This window comes from Aplidium turbinatum, chromosome 5, assembly GCF_918807975.1.
Source record: "Aplidium turbinatum chromosome 5, kaAplTurb1.1, whole genome shotgun sequence".
NCBI classification, from domain to species: Eukaryota; Metazoa; Chordata; class Ascidiacea; order Aplousobranchia; family Polyclinidae; genus Aplidium; species Aplidium turbinatum.
In genome coordinates this window covers 334361-351936 of record NC_137476.1, presented here as the reverse complement: position 1 = coordinate 351936, position 17576 = coordinate 334361, and the positions used below count along the sequence as shown (strand labels likewise).

The following is a 17576-nucleotide window of genomic DNA, read 5'->3' as shown; positions in this document are numbered from 1 at the left end:
AAGCCGGCTTTCGCCACGGAAGATCAACCGTAGACCAGGTCACTCTGATGACCCAAGACATCGAGGAAAGCTTCTCGGCAAAAAAGAAAGCTGGCGCCGTGTTTGTCGATCTCACGGCTGCCTTCGACACTGTATGGCACAGCGGCCTTACCTGCAAACTACTCCGTCTCCTTCCTGACAGGCACATGGTCCATATGATTATGGAACTTGTGCAAAACCGCAGCTTTACCCTTTCCACCGGTAGCGGCCGACGAAATAGACTACGTCGACTCAGGAACGGCGTCCCACAGGGCTCTGTCCTGGCTCCCCTTCTCTTTAACACCTACATCTATGACCTGCCTGACACCATCTCCAGGAAGTATGCTTACGCATACGATCTGGCTCTCCTGCATCCAGCCGGAGATTGGCAGTCAATGGAGAAGAATCTAAGCCAGGACATGTCAACTATATCAACATATCTCCAGAAATGGAAGCTACAGCTCAGCAAGGCAAAGACAGTGTCGGCGGCTTTCCATCTAAACAACAAGGAAGCAAAACGTGAGATTAACATTACCACCGATGAAGAACACCTGCCCTACTGCGCCAAACCCACCTAGCTCGGCGTAACCCTGGACAGGTCACTCACGTACCGACGACACCTGGAGTCACTGCGCAAAAAACTATCTGCACGCGTTGCACTTTTGAGACGGCTGGCGGGTTCCGGCTGGGGAGCTGATGCGAAAACCCTTTGCACAGCTACCATGGCCCTTGTCCATTCTACCGCCGAGTACTGCGCACCAGTGTGGTGCCCCAGCTCTCACACCCGCCACATTGACACCGCCATCAACGACGCACTACGCACTGTGACTGGATGTCTGCGTCCCACTCCAACGGACTGCCTTCCCATCCTTGCAGGCATCCAACCTGCTGAGCTTCGCCGTAAAGGAGCCATGATTCCCCTTGCTCGTCGCGCGCTGGACCCCGACCACCTCCTCCACAGTACATTCCAGCGCCTACCTGGAGAACAGCAGCGGCTGAAATCAAGACGCCCATTTGTGCCCGCCGCACGACAGCTTCTGAACAACGTTGAAGATCTTGGAATAAGTGCGGCACACTGGACGAACTACACATGGAACACGGATTGGCAAAACAACACCTCCCGACTCCGTGATTTCCTACCCGACGTCGATCCCCACCCTCCGGGAATGTCCCTCGCAAGACTTGCGTGGGTCCGGCTTAACCGCCTACGACCGGCGTCGGTCGCTTTCGTTCAGACATGTGCAGATGGGGCCTGGCTCCCTCACCGGGATACGAGTGTGGTGCCACAGACCAGACAGTAGATCATGTCGTCCATGACTGCCCAATCCATCAACCACCACATGGAACGCTTGGACTGAAGGCCCTGGATGACGAGACCGTCGAGTGGCTGATGACATCATGCCCAAACATATAGTCCGGAAGAACAGCTCATACGACGAAGAAGAACAATACAATGGATCGGAGGAAAATCGAATTGATAGTTTTCAAGATTACAAAAAAATGACGAAAGAACAAAGAAACAGTTTGACCTCTTGGAAATAAAATGGAACATTTATGAAAGTAATTTGACAGACAATATACATCCATCCTTTGTGTAAAAATTTAGATCCACTGCTTTTTCGAGCAGCTATTGACTGCTTTGTTCACAGATCCTCCGCTCGACATGCATCCTCGGCTTGCACTAAAGCAACAATGCATGCACAATTCATCAGGCTGTAGCTTGCCTCAACTGCATAAAGTTGGAGTGTTTGCTTAGCGATATAAAACTTTGTTGAACAAGTTAAGACTATGATGTAAATGTTTGCATTATAGTTGGTTGACTAATTCCGTAGTTTGCCAATGTTTGATTACTACAGCGATTGTAATTTTCATGAAAGACAACAAAAAGTGGTTCGTGTTTGATTGTTAAGGTTTGCCCATTGAATTATTAATTGTTCAGATTGATTGCAGGATTGTCATACCTGCTGGCAGAGATACAAAACAAGTTGATGTAACACAGGATAGACTGTCATAAAGGTATAAACTTGTTAAAATTATGAAAGTGTTTGCACTGAGATTCAGTAGGTGAAGGATTAAGTCCACTATTTTGGTTTGTCGCAGCTAGTTTGTTATGAGTTGTAACAATTTCACGTTACATTGGTTTTGCATTGTAAATGAAACAGGTTTTGTTTGTAATTGTTTGGTGGAATCTAACTCAAACAAAAACGATGAATTAATAATCAAGTACTTTCAATAAAAATATGGATAAGTACAATGCAATGGCCTGCAAAGAGGTAGGACAATAAAAGGGGGGCTACAAAGTGTTGCAATGTGAAAGTATCAGCTAGAAACTGTTGAAGGACAGAACGAACTACAATACTTTAGAATGTAGATGAATATGTTAAAAAATGCTCGGATTTATAAAAGTAAAGGATACGAAGCTATTTGTTCAGAGTAGGGTGTGTTCCGAAACATAGTTACCAGATTTCCTCAGCGAAAAATGTTGTTCATAGCTACCTCAACAGTGAACTGTTCCTTTCCAGTGAAATCTATCCAAAAATGTGTAAATTCCAACGAGTTTATCTATGAAACAGTGTTACTTACTTTAAAGCAATTAGGCTACAGCTTGAAAATACAAATTTCTTAAATAAGCTACAGTGACTCAAAACAAATAAATTGAAGGCCAATGTTTGAAAAGTAGCCTATTGGTGCTGGCATTATGTTTGTTCTAAAAATCATACAGCATGCAAGTATGATGAACTTGTAGGCCACATGTTAGTCAATTTCAAAGGGCTTAATGTACTTTAAACATTAAGTCTATTCATTATTATCTTTACTACCATGTGGATAACTTTCCAAGTAACTTTGCTGCCCAAAATTGATTGAAACAGATGAGAAGACAACTAAAAATGAAGAGCCCAAACTGTAGATGCTAAAATGTTCAGCAAAACGTTTTAAAACTATTCTGTTTTTATCTTGTACTATAAATGTGTATAGCATATTTACCATTGCCCACCCTGTTGTAAAAACATGCCGCAAATTTGAGAAAAAGCTTCAATAAAGTTGTCCATTTTGTTAACCTCTCAATAATGTTTTGGTTCAGTACGGCCATGATCTTAAGGGGCTGATAATATTCTACCTTATAGTTAGCTCTGGTCGGATCGAGATGGGGATATAAAACCTCAAAACTGCGCACTAGTGAATATACCTCTCCAGTCTGGTGCCGCAGTGCACATGCAAGCAAGGTAGATGTTGCTCCTAACGACACTATGCGCATCGTTACCAGATGCCTGCGTCCAATCCCGCAGGCTTATGAGTACTTTCAAGCATTGTTGAACCAAAGTTACACACAGACACTCCATCGAGCGACACGCACTAAAGGCAAGAGTTCAATGATCGTCATCTATTCCATAATTTATTCATTGAAGTACAACATTTCAAAAATTTCAAATACAACAGTGGGGTTTGTGTGACTCACCAGCATTCGGACGAACGGTTAACCTGAACAGCACAGCTCACATCCAACACTGCATTCCGATTTGCACGTGAACCTTGCAAAACCTAACACTGAGATAGTGCACTGATTACAAGACTCGGAAGTTACAAAAAGATATCAACAGATCTCAATGTATTCGTGATTTATTGTAGTTACAGTACTAGCAACCAAAATATCATTGGCACTGAGACTTCAGAAAACAAGTTTTCATCTTTAACTGGAAGGAAAGTAATGGCATTTTTTTTTTTCTTCTATACAAGTCTGATAGGCTGAACCAACATTATGGTTATCTCGCAACTTCATGCTGTTTTTTATTTGTATGATGCAGTGCATCCGGGATTGCAGTAGTTTGCAGTGCAGTGCATTTAAACCATAAACACTTACGCAATACATAGCCTACAGTAGTTTGATTGGAATTTCATGTATAGGTGATGTTGTGTAATTTTTTTCCAGCAAACTGTTCTTGTTTTGCACACTGATCAATCATTTAATCAAAATATTCTTATTTTATATATTTTCAAGTCCTTTACATCACGATGATAGAATTTGACGTAATTTTAGACAAAGTTGGTCATTTGGGTCGTTACCAGGTTCTTCTATGCGCTTTGGTTTATTGGTTGGGGGTGCCAGCTGGACTTCATAATATAGCGTCTGTATTCTACGCCGCTTCAGTGCCATACAGGTGAAACACAGGGCAATGACAAAGATTAGAGCTTCTTAATGAGACACAGTCGCGTCATTGAATCATTTTGCCTCTTTTCAGACAGCAATTTTTGTTCACAATGTTTTTGATGCAATCCATATCTATGACGTTATAATGCAGCTTCATTCATGAGTTGTTTTCTACAGATGTGCCGTTCCCCCACTGGACAACAAAATTGCGTATCCGAATCTGACGGAGCCGGATATTCTCAACTACACGACCCCTTATGATGAAGAGTATGATGGATGTATGAGGCGGGTGGCTTTGTTCTGTCACACTCATCGAATCTGTTTAACTGTCATGTTCCATCAGAGAAGATGTTGATTTGTTTATAACAAAACCACCTGTAACGTTGTTCGAAAGAAAAAAAAAAACTTATGTTGTTGACAATTTCTGCAGATTCGATTACAATCTCTCGAGCTGCGAGCCCCCGAACACAGACTGTGTAGATATGAGAGCAGCTACGATAGAGTGCGATGAAGGGTATCATTACGACACCAGCCAGTTCACGTCCACTGTCAACACTGAAGTGAGTGGAAACTTTTCTTGTGGATCATGACGTAACAAATGTGACTGTAACTACCATCTCTGTTCACAGTGGGACTTGATTTGCGACAGGAAAATCCTTAACACTGTAGCGACATCTATCTACTTTGCTGGAATGTGGACAGGAGCAGTAGGTTTTGGAAATCTAGCCGACTAGTAAGTTTAATTATATTTGAAAATAATTCATTTTAACCATGTACAAATACAACTTAGCAATTACACGGCATTGCATTATCACTGTGTTGTATTTGTTTATTATTCTGGAAAATCAATTCTTTACCAAAATTGTGTTTTTTTCATTAGATTAACTTTCTATATTATGCTTTATCGTAACTTGGATGTAAACCACTTCATTGTGGGATCATTTACAAATGATTGTGGTTTGTTGATCATGCAGCCTATCATTGGGATATCAGCTAATAATCACTTCTGCAGTTTGCAAGCGGTATGCTTTGAAAGAGACATCTTTACTCTTTATTACGTTGCAGCATCGGGAGACGGAACACTATGCTCGCATCTTCAATCGGATGTCTGATATCGGGAGTCGCGACTGCTTTTACTCCGTGGTTTGAATTGTTTGTAGTGCTCAGGTTCTTCTCGGCAGCTTTCTCTCATGGCGCGTTCCTCATTATGTTTGTTTATGGTGAGTCCCCTGTTGTGATCTTAACTTTTCAAAGTCAATTAAACAGAGACCAACCAACTAGCAGAGTGAAGCACTGGTCAATAACAAGATTGTTCTTAACCTTTATTATTATTTTGCAGTCGTAGAAATCACAGGAAAAAAACGGACGATGACTGGAGTTCACGCACACAGCGCGTTCGCAGTCGGTTATTCTCTCAACTCCTTAGTGGCTTATTTTCTTCGCGATTGGCGACAGTTTTATTTTGTCATCTCTCTCACTCCAATTCCTTACTTCTTTATGCATTTCTTCGTAAGTTCTACCTTATGTGAGAAAAGGCTTTGATCAAGCATCCACCAATGTTCTAATTTGTATTTGGTTTAGCTTTTTCGAACTAGTAGTAAAAGATTTTTGTAATAAGAAAATTTCAATTGAAACATCACATGAGAGGTAATGTGGGTTTCATTTATGCTTGTGTGAGCAATGCGTATTGCAATGTACAAGAAAGGTGTCAAAATGAACAGTTGTTGGTAAATTTATTTGAAAATTTTACTGGGCGAAAATTGAGTTGATTACAAACTTACTCACCTGATGATTTTTAAAATTGTATATTCGCTAAGTTCACAACCAAATACTTCATTGAACAGCTCCCTGATTCACCGAGGTGGCACTTCTCTAACGGTCGGAATGAGAAAGGGAAAGAAATTGCTGAACAATTTGCCCGGCACAACAGGAAAGTATTGACGGAGAAAGACTGGGAGGAGGCAGAAGTTTCACATGTAAGAAACCACGTGGTAGATGTGTTATTAGAGGCGTGGCGAAGGGTGTGTCTCTCACCTGTTCAAGACAAATCTTCAACAAAAGTAGAATATTACTTTGCATCCACATCAACGTAGACCACTTTATTAACTTTATGGCTTAGAATATATTAACTTGTTCGTTTCGGATCTGTTCTTTTTTTAATCTGTTGGGATTGGTTCGATGTTCTGGCAGCTCTAAACACATTGCGCTTAGCTCATCATTACATGAAATAATTCACGGGAGGCGTAATGACACAGTGGGTTGGACTTCTGAGCAACATTATCATGTGAGAGGCTAAGAAGGTGTTGGGAGAAGCAAAACTACTTAATATTTTGTCATTAGCAAACCTTCGCTAACCCATGAAACAATGATCAACAAGAATCTTTTACTGCTTAAAAGTTGCAACCTTCAGGTCGTATATAAGGCCTAAAATTTTTCTTGAAACTGACATTATATGTTCAGGTGGAAGATGATACCTCAGAAAAGACGTATTCATCACTAGACCTTTTCAAATCAAAAAGAATGAGGTTGATTACATTCAACTGCATGTTTTCATGGTATGGCTTTCTACATTTGTATTTGAGTTGTCGCTATTTCAGTGTAGATAATTGTTCCGTTTAATCAGACCGCTTCCTGGTTGATAATTACGATCATGAAAACTAGACACTCAGTGGGAAATAGCCAGAATCTAAGACAAGAAATCCTTCGAAAAACAGAAACTCGTCCATAGAATAGGATTCCTTACACGGCAGCTTCAAAGTCCTAGTTGGTTATTTTCCGGCTGTGAGTTTCTAGTGTTCATCTTTGTGGTTATCAATCAGGAAGTGATCTGAGTAAATTGAGGACACGGTTTATTATGTTAAGGTTGGTCATATCAATGGTTTATTATGGATTGTCACTGAACGCTGGCTCTCTGGCGGGAGACATTTTCCTTAACAATGCCTTGAATGGGATGCTTGAGCTAGTCGGATACTTCTTTGTACAATTCACTATGAACAGGTACGTTGCCCCATCATGCCGATCTCAATGATAACTGGGTCTAACGTTTGATGTAACTCTTTGGGGAAGCAAGTTAAAAACAGATACAAGAACACTGGTTTCTTAGAACCTCACAATCATTTGGTTGTTGAGTTATTTGGTTACGTAGCGGTTGGGTGTCTAGACCAGGTAGTACGTATTTGATTTAGTCGGTTCACACGGTAGGACTAAGACAATTGCATTCGATGGACTTGGAATAATCCATAACATTGCTTATTCTGCAGATGGGGACGGAGATTTCTTCTTGTCTTTATGATGATGCTTCAGGGCGTGGCTTGCTTAGTGAGCACCGTCCTCACCACTGTTGCTAACGGAAACCAAAGTAACTGATAACTTATTGGTTTATTGACTGTAGGAATTTTTGTTATCAGAAGTTAAAAGTTTCATATACTTGTAGAATGTAGAGCATTTGATTCAGTGACGAAGGCCTGGTCACCGAGATTTATCAAGTGAATTATCTTCGTTTGATGCCTGTGAATTATAATGTCAACTACTACTTGTCACTGAATAGAAAAATGTCATTGAAATGAGTTGCTCACTAATGCATTTGGAGAGCGGTTGCTTGACCTTGCCACTTGTTTTCTCTAAAGTTAATCGCGAATTTTAAAGCAAACGTTATTTACCTAATTAGGTTTGTTTGTTTTGCACTTCCAGTACTTAGCGGTTGCAGATATCTACCAATTAAAACATTTATTTTACTTTTAATATACAGTACAGTAATAAAGCAACTCTCCACAAATTGCCCAAACACAATAGCCTATACCAACATCAGCAACTCAACATCTGTGGAAAGATTCTTTTATACTGTTTTCTATTATCTACTTTGAACTCTGAGCGTTGCGAGAAACAAACAAAACAATAATAAAATTTCCCAAATTTTTCTAGCCATGATCACAACTGGAGTGGTTTTTGCTTTTATTGGAAAAATTGGAGTTGCCGGTTCGTTTTCAATTATCTTCAACTACACCGCCGAGCTTTACCCAACGGTTATCAGGTAGACAGGCTAATCATATAAAGGATGCAGATAAGAAATGCAGATCAAGGTTCTGGAATGGTGCGTAGGAATGAAATAACAAACCGGTGGTTGACTGAGAGCCGAGCCAACAACGTACCGGAACCTAACAAAGCAATGGATTCTGGAAAGCATTGGTCTCATGCAAGCATTTATTTACGACTAATTACAACTTTTATAACTTGCTTTCAATCTAGCTGAAAAATCTAACACCAATGAATTTGTCATTTTTCTCTTTGAACGTTTTGGTACACTGATATATTCATGGCTTTTTGCAACAAGAAAAGGGAAAGATAGAAATTAATCTAAACTTTTATTTGATATGTTTTCAAATTTTGATTAAATCTACAAAATAGAAGCTTGATGTTTTAACAGAGGAAATGCTTTGGGAATCGGATCAATGGCGGCTCGTGTTGGGAGCATTTGCTCTCCATTCATCATCCTTCTCCAAGATTACGTGGCTTGGCTACCAACTACCATCTTTGGGATCCTTTCTGTGATTGCAGGAATCCTGGCGCTTGCCTTCCCAGAAACAATGAACAAGACAATGCCACAAACAATTCTTGAAGCGGAATTGTTCTACAAAGGAGAATATATGACGTAGGAATTTATAATGTTTCAGTCATGGTTGTCAAAACTTAGTAGATGCTTGTGCTTTCTTTTTTTCGCGCAACGCTCAGAGTTCAAGATAGATACTACTACATCTTGCAGGGTTACTATTTTCCATATAAAATGGATTTGTTACCTGACTCATCATTAGTACGTCCGCTCCAGGAGCCGTCCACACATCCAAGCACTCAGCAGGCCCGCCATACTTACATGGAGAATGCCTACCAGGGAAGCGAAGGACTTACTCTGACCGAAGGGATCCATCGCGATAGATGGTTATTTGTGGGTGTATAATATAAAGGTTACTGGCTACCTCAACTTTATCTACCTGTCTCAACCTTTCTCTTGCTGATGTTGGAGCAGACTAGGAGGTGGCGGGTCAAGCTCAAGAACTAGCGCGGTTTGGTTGGGAGTTGATTTTAATTTTATTTGAGTTTGTTTTTGTGTGTGTTTCTTCTTGATGCCCGCTTGAAGAAGGGCGCCGGCTTGTGGAAAAGGGCTACTGCAGTCTGACATCTCATTTGGTGGAGATGCCAGACTGCAGTGGCCAGAGGAAGGGTAGCTTTCGCTGACCCCAGAGTCTTCTTTGGACGGGCCGCTGCAATCCTGTCATCTCAGAGCGAGTGGGATGACAGAGAGGGACGGTTAAGGATTTCCCCCTGCAATCACGCTTCCAACATCAGGCCATTTCAGATGAGTGAGGTGTGTTTTCAAGAGCGTTTAACCGAACCTTACCAGATGAAAGTACTTCTCGCATTAAGTTACTTGGGAACGACAGGGTTAAAGCGGTTTGTTGAAGTGTTTTAACATCTGTTTATATTGTTCAGATGCGATGATCAAGAAAATAAAAACCAAACCAGGTGCGACAAAGCAGCGAGTCCATCCCAAAGCACGAAGCTTTAACGTGTTAAATTCTGTCCACTTCTTCAATCAATTGATATATGGCACAATCAATCTCAATCCACTTTAAAAGCAAAGAACATTGTTCTAGTCTATTACAATTATTTTTATTTGTAATTATCTATTTTTATAAGTTTGTAGTTCCAACCTAGAGAAATATTTTTTATTTCATGGGTTTTGTACATTGTTAAGATAGAAAGTGATTTCTTACGGTACTTTAATGGAGTTTATAAAATTGCATCATATATTTAAGATTATTTAAAATGATCAATTCATTCAAAAATCCAACTCAAATTCTTAAAAATTAAACAGTTGGATTGCATGCCAGTTTGTATCAAGGCCATCAGAAGCCAATAAGTTAAACAAAACATTGCATGTACATTGTAGCCTACAGTAGATCAGATCACATTCAAATTAAAAAATGATGGATGATGGAATACAAAAAACTTGAAAACATCAGTTGATTTCAATATCGCCTCACAAGCCTAGACGCCTGTCCAGGGGCTAAGAGTCTGGAGGCTAGCAAGCAGTCAAGGTACTAAGGGGGTGTATGACAACTGGTGCCTTGTTTGGATTCTAAGGATAAGTTCAAACGTTAGGAGCCGGTATCTGGGATTTTTTCCACTAACTATCCATGAAACGTAGTTAGCCATTGAGACAAGGATCGAAGAGAAGTATAAAGGAAAAATAGATTTATCACATAGTGCAAGCGAACCACCTTCTTCGTTGAGGACATATTTTACAGTTGGTGGAGTTCTCGATTCCTTTCTTTTTGCTCTCACCTCAATCACATTTTTAAAGTTTGTGCTGTAGACTTCAATGCTGGTGGTTTCATTAACATCATATAAAGTGGTTTTGTCCTCATTAGTGGAGGGATGGAGACACTATCAGCTGTAGTAAAATCATTCTTTGCCGTTAAAAGTCAATTGATTGATTGATTGATTGATTGATTGATTGATTCTTTATCCTCCTCAGACTGGGAAAACTTCTTGCAGAGCTTAATCCTGGCAACTTCGCATACTTGTAAAGGCTTTGAACCACTGACGCAGGCCCAGTCACCCAGATGGACTGAGTGAAGTTTCCGATTGTTGAAGTCATGTTGCCGGGGAAAAACTTTCCAAAAGGTACCATTAAAAAATCCCCTTTAAGCAACAAAGGAAAACGCAAATCCTAGCTGAATTAAGTCATCGGTTTGCCATTGGCTGCTTTGGCGCAGAGGGTTAGGGTGGTGGTAGTCATTACATTGACGTGGGTTTGATTCCCACCACTGCAATTGCTCTTTATTCTTCTGTAATTACCAAACAAAATTCAAAGGGGATTTTTTAATGGTACCTTTTGGAAAGTTGCTGCCGGGGAATTATTCCATCCATTAGGTGCCGCTGAATGGAGAGCAGTCCTTAACGTGCGTTGCTCAAACGCATACCCCGAGAATCGAACCAGCGCCGCTTGATTTTGAAGCTTCTTTGTTTCAGAAGTGATGCGCTAACCAACTGAGTTATCGGGGCGGACTGTAATAATTTTGTAATAAATTTTGTAATAATTTGTATTGTAATATTGTTTGATTTGTAATAATTTGTACTAATTGTTTTGTAATAGTCACAGTTGGCCTGTACTTACGCATTGTTGTTGTGGGAGTAGTTAATAAAGTACTTTCACAGCAGCTTGAATGTGATGACTACACAACACGATATTCACAACTGATAACAAAAATTAAATGACTAAATAATCAAGAAAATAACTTTTAAAGTAAGTTTTGCTGACAACATATTTTGACAAGTTCTCCTCGAGAATTTTGATTAAATTTACTACTGACTGAAAACATCTTTACAGAAATGTACAATTGCATTTGTTTGATGATGTTATGAAAGATTTCGACTTTAGTCACTTTAAATAATTGAATAAAAGGATTGAGGATTGCTTCAAACAACGCGCAATTTTTCTCATGTTATAATCAACGAATTGGTGCAATATTTAATTGTGTGCAACCTGTGTAAAAATTCTATGCACCACTGGCTTGTTGCAGTGAGTTTTCACAGATCACCAATTTACAGAACTCCACAAGCAAAAATATATAATACAGACGTAGATGAGTGTAGTCTATAGGCTACCTAAGGCATTTTATGTCAAACACCATGTTCATATATAGATAGGTTTGTTTATAAAACAGACTGTGGTGTATCAATTTGCTATTAGTCTGACAATACACGTTTATTAATAATACTTGAAATTCAAACTAGCAACAAGTAATTGCAAGAATGTGACTGCAAAAATAAATCTCGAAATATTTAATGAAGAGCTGCGTCTTGTGGGTTAGTCATAAACACCACATTATAAAAATGTTGAGTTACAAAACTTTTATTATGTACAAACATCTAAAAAATACAGATTTACAAGTAAAAAGCAGACGGCAGAATGTAAAGGTACAATAGAGTTTGACGTGTGTTACTTGAGGCTTTCAAAGATGTGGAACCTTTTTCATATCAGATTAGGTTTGGCTAAGCGGTTAAGATCTTTGAAAACTGAACTTGTTTCCGCTCCCCTGCAATGGCATGGTCGTAGTGTCATGAGATTGGTTGTTTGGTGCACAGTCTATGGCGACACAGATGGTTCATAGATTTAAACATTAGCGGTAAACTTGTTCTCCTCCTAACTTCGAAGTTGTTGGTTTTAATGTTGGTGACACTTGAGTCAATGTGCATGTCAAAATTCCTACTGTGACAGCATGGAGATGGATGAGTGGGACTGATAGTCTCTTCATAAGGAAATACAATAAATAACAAATCCTTTCAGCTATAACTAGTAAGATACACAACTTTTGATTCCGAAGACATCAGATGAAGATGTTGACCTTGAAGATATTGACTATGAAGACTTATGTGGGTTACATGATGCCATTGATCCATTCCAGTTTCTCTATGATCTGAAAAATTAACAAAGTTAATTGACGTTTTTCACAAGGCGGCCTCACAATGATAATGCTAATGATTACTCACCCTCGTGTAGACCCCAGGCCTGTTGGGTTCACCGCAGTCATATCCCCAAGATACGATTCCAAGTAAGTAATTTATGTTGGCCACCTGCAAGACCAGGGGACCTCCATCGTCACCCTGGAATACATTTGTTATTGTTCCGATAGTTTGAATTAAGCTAGTTTTTATTTTTTTGTTAAACGAAAACTAAACAGTTTTGTAACTGTTTACTTTAATTAGTTTTTTGTTTACTAGAAATTACATCTTTTGCAAAATGTTTCATTCTTTCACAATAAATGAACCTCTAGGAAACAACACTCTTATTTTTCATGCAAGAAATTTTCGTACTTTCAGTGGTCTAAAGATTTGTTTGAAATAAGTTTGAAAACAAATTATATAACTGGTCAAATAATTAATTGGTTTTTATTCGAAATTAAACATCAAAAAAGTTTTAGGCCATCAGACAATGCAAAATGGATAAAATTCTTGATCTAATTTAAAGACAGAATAGGCTACTTTCCAGTAAGTTACAAAATAGTGCTTTAAATGTTCTCTAAAGATTTACAGAGATATTGAATGTGAAGTAGTTGTTGTCGGTTTGGACTAGAGGCAGTGGATAACCACTCTAGGTGGTCGATGTTTTCCTGGACTATATATATATGGAGGGATTTCCGGAGAGCAGTCACTCTAGTCTACAGTGCCGGCAAAAAATCTTTACATTCAATCGGCAAAAAAACTTTACATGTAAAATCTGCATAAGTTCTTAGCTTACTGTTCCCGCCAAAAACATCGCGTCACAAAAACACTTATTGTTACATCATTAGCTACTCTTTGGCTACACTTCACCGTAAAGCCATTGCTCTGCGTGTCTAGTGTTGCTTGAAATCGCACAATATTTTTCATTTTTTCAAAGCTCAATTGGTTAGCACGTCACTTCTGGAACGAAGAAGCTTCAAGATCAAGCGGCGCTGGTTCGACTCTCGGGGTGTGCGCTTGAGCAACGCACGTTAAGGACTGCTCTCCATTCAGCGGCATCTAATGGATGGAATAGTTCTCCGGCAACAAGACTTCAACAATCGGAAACTTCACTCTGTCAATCTCGGTGACCGGGTCTGCGTCAGTGATTCAAAGCCTCTACAAGTATGCGAAACTGCCAAGATTAAGCTCTGCAAGAAGCTTTCCCAGTCCGAGGATAAAGATTCAATCAATCTTGCAAAAAAGTTTTCAAAAGCTAAAATGGTTCGAAAGAAGAAGCAAATGGAAGAAAAATCTCTTGCCTTGACTTTGTTGGAAAAGAGAGATTCTGTGATTGCTATAGCCAGAGATATTGGGGTCTGCAGAGAGGCAATTTATCAATTAAAATCTTTACAATGACTGAATATTTCACCTTTTTAATTGATAAATTGAGACCTCAATATATCTGGCTACAGCAATCACAGAATCTCCCTTTTCTAACAAAGTCAAGGCACAAGATTTTTCTTCCTCTTGCTTCTTCTTTCGAACCATTTTAGTTTTTGAAAATTTTTTTGCAAGACGTCGAAACTTTGAGAAAATGAAAAATATTGTGCGAATTCACCGACCTTACTATTCACGAAGCTGTAAAGCAACACTAGGCATGCAGAGCAATGGCTTTACGATGAAGTGTAGCCAGAGAGTAGCTAATGATGTAACTATAAGCGTTTTTGTGACGCAATGCTTTTGGCGGGAACAGTAAGCTAAGAACTTGTGCAGATTTAACATGTAAAGTTTTTTTTGCCGACTGAATGTAAAGATTTATTTGCCGGCATTTGTACAGTATAGTCGTCATCCAAAGCTTGCAGATATCTTGTCTAGAGTTGCAGCAAGGTATTTTGACTCATCGTAGAAGAACAGTAACTTTTCAATGATGCTATTATTAAGCTCTATCTGCTTCCTAGTCATGTGAATCAAAATATGTCGCCATCGTTTTTGTTTCATTGAGTTTCAAGTAACATCTCTAGAGACGAACTGAACGCGCTTCTTTGTTTTAGCTCAGAATACCGTCTAGGTTCCCCCACGATGTTCTACAGCGCATAACATTCGTGATCATATTATAGATCCTATGTCTGTCTGGATAGGTGATGTAGCTTACGAGCAACCCACAGGGCCGTAGGTATAGCTCATGCAGTGTTGCAAACAACTGTTAGATATAGGAAAACAGCATCGGTCTTAATTTTAGTGTTACCGCAGTTCTCGATATCTTAGGCCAAACGGTAACCTGATTCTGGTTAAAGTTACCACACCTACAGTATATCCAACTTCTCCCTTGGGAAGGAGCGGGTAGATCAATTTGACATCAAAGTGTAGCTGAGGCGCTGATCAGAATTTGTAAAGGGACTCGGAGCAATTTGTCCAGGGTGTAAAGATCCTGTGATTGCGCCAGCAGGAAAGAAAAGTTGAGAACTAAGATTCAGGACAAGCCCAGTATGAAACATACAACTCGGTTATTATCTGATCAAGATGATGGCCGGTTCGTTCTTACACCAACCTCAGGGCGGTAACAAACTCCATTAGAGAAAAGTATCCAGAGATTCGTTGGTCTGGCGACGTCACTCATCACAACGCAGATGCATATTTAGCAGCAATGCGAGATGCTTTGTTCAGATAATACAAGTTAAAGCAAACAGCATTGGTGCAGATTGTGATAACTACCTGGCACGAATCTCCCCCACCGTTTCTATTTCCAGCACAAAGCATGTTGGTTGTGATCTCGTTTTTGTAATTGATATAAGGATTCAACCACTCCTGGCATTCCAAGTTGCTGATAATTCTCACATTTACCTCCTGCAAGTTGTTGCTTTGTTTTTTGACTGGCCCTGAAAGTAACCATCGGGTTTTACATTATCTAACACGGCACTATTTCCAGCTTCTTCAAGACTTCTTCAACACTATACTACGACACTATACAGCATCTAGTCTACACATAACCAGACTTTTCACCAATACCGCTACATAGACACAGCATTACACACCACCAACACTACACTACGACACTACACAGCATCTAGTCTACAAATAACCAGACTTTTCACCAATACCGCTACATAGACACAGCATTACACACCACCAACACTACACTACGACACTACACAGCATCTAGTCTACAAATAACCCGACTTTTCACCAACACCGCTACATAGACACAGCATTACACACCACCAACATTACACTACGACACTACACAGCATCTAGTCTACAAATAACCAGACTTTTCACCAATACCGCTATATAGACACATCATTACACACCACCAACACTACACTACGACACTACACAGCATCTAGTCTACAAATAACCAGACTCTTCACCAATACCGCTGCATAGACACAGCATTACACACCACCAACACTACAATACGACACTGACGTTTTTGTCTTCCCCATCCTGTCGTTGTGACGACATATCCTTCCAAACTTCTCCATGCGGAACCGGGCAGACAGACCGGTATGACATAGTTTGTCGTGGTAACTTGTGATGAAATCTGCATGAAAACAAATTTATGTTCTTTGTGACGTTCTACAGGAACTGTTCATATACCAGTTGAAGTTGACAAAAAACGCATTTCAAAGACTTCTTTATGTGAGAAATGGACAAAGGGGTCTACTTCTCAATATGTTTACAATTTGCATCAGTGATTGGTGAAATTTGGTTTGATTCCAACAAAACAAAGTTTTTCTTTATTTTTTTTCATTTAAAGTAAGCCTGCTTTCCATTGCAGATGAACCCACCTGTAGTATTGCAATGTCGTTGTCTCTAGTTAGATGATCGAACAAAGGGTGAATTGTGATGTTAACAAAGGTTATTCTGATTTCCCCCACATCTCTCCTCATTAACCTCTGCTTGCCAAGATAGCCATGAACGCGATCCAGATCACCGACGTAGACGCTTCTGTGTTCATGTGGTCATTGTACGGCAATACAAATTCTCTTGCATCGTGATTATGACGATTAAAAAGAAATCATTACAACTTACTTGTAGCCTACCTCCAAACAGAAAGTGAAAGAAAAAAAAAACTATTATTTTTTTGCAAATATTGCTTTTTGTCTCAGGCACTGGGAAGGAAGAACACAAATTTCTTAAATTAAAAGAATGCTAAAAAAATTTTTTATCATAAAATATATATTTGAGAAAAGAAAAACAGTTTAGTTTTGCAAAGGCTCGGCAAATTTTGTCTTATGCTGGATCGTGTTCAAACTTTATTGTTACGCAAGAATATGTTCTAGAATCTAGATTCTAGATAATGCAAAGCATAACAAAGAATGAAAGTTAAAATGAAAACGACATGTACTTTTTACTGAAAAGTTTGGGTGTTCATCAGGACAATTATCGTTTCTAGCACTAGTTGCTACGTTCATCTGATCAAATTGAAAGTAAAAGCAATAATAAACAAGATGGTTTATTGTTTCACTGACGTTTCGCGCACCATGACAATGCGCATCCTCAGAGCGAATAACATACAAAATAAAATTTCACCAGGTTATATACTGCAGTGCGATTGAAGGCAAGAAAAAATAAAATACACAATATTTTAAAAATTACTACTAATTACTACTAATAATACTTTATGGCTTGTGCACAACAAAATTTATTCAGAATACCGAAAAGTTTGGGTGTTCATCAGGACAATTATTGTTTCTAGCACTAGTTGCAACATCCTTCTGGTGAAACTAAAAGCAACAACAAACAGGATGGTGCATTGCTTCACTGACGTTTCGCGCACCATGACAATGCGCATCCTCAGAACGAATAACATACAAAATAAAATTTCACCAAGGTTATATGACTTCACTAGCCAATGATGTGTGAGCGATTACTTTCCACGTTAAATTGGTCACACATCATTAGCCAATCTTTAAAATATTGTGTT

The 17576-nt window shown here is 39.3% G+C and overlaps 2 protein-coding genes across 2 annotated transcripts in view; one reads left to right on the top strand and one right to left on the bottom strand.

Annotated features, from left to right (window-relative positions):
- Positions 1 to 4023: 4023 nt before the first annotated feature.
- On the top strand, positions 4024 to 10163 carry LOC145769988 (organic cation transporter protein-like). Its single transcript, XM_082581560.1, has 13 exons — positions 4024 to 4175; positions 4343 to 4450; positions 4596 to 4725; positions 4795 to 4898; positions 5231 to 5385; positions 5505 to 5674; positions 6010 to 6141; positions 6626 to 6720; positions 7028 to 7162; positions 7426 to 7523; positions 8087 to 8195; positions 8589 to 8813; positions 9650 to 10163. The coding sequence occupies exons 1-13, from the start codon at positions 4030 to 4032 to the stop codon at positions 9723 to 9725; spliced, it is 1683 nt and encodes a 560-aa protein (XP_082437686.1). The 5' UTR covers positions 4024 to 4029; the 3' UTR covers positions 9726 to 10163.
- A 794-nt stretch (positions 10164 to 10957) lies between these two features.
- LOC145770145 (uncharacterized) overlaps positions 10958 to 17576 on the bottom strand; it is a 28943-nt gene continuing 22324 nt past the window's right edge. The window contains exons 19-23 of the mRNA XM_082581731.1: positions 16438 to 16597; positions 16076 to 16190; positions 15362 to 15525; positions 12716 to 12829; positions 10958 to 12642 (exon numbers count right to left, since the gene is read on the bottom strand). Coding sequence (XP_082437857.1) covers positions 12604 to 12642; positions 12716 to 12829; positions 15362 to 15525; positions 16076 to 16190; positions 16438 to 16597 — 592 coding nt within the window. The 3' untranslated portion in view covers positions 10958 to 12603. The remainder of the gene's footprint in view (positions 12643 to 12715; positions 12830 to 15361; positions 15526 to 16075; positions 16191 to 16437; positions 16598 to 17576) is intronic.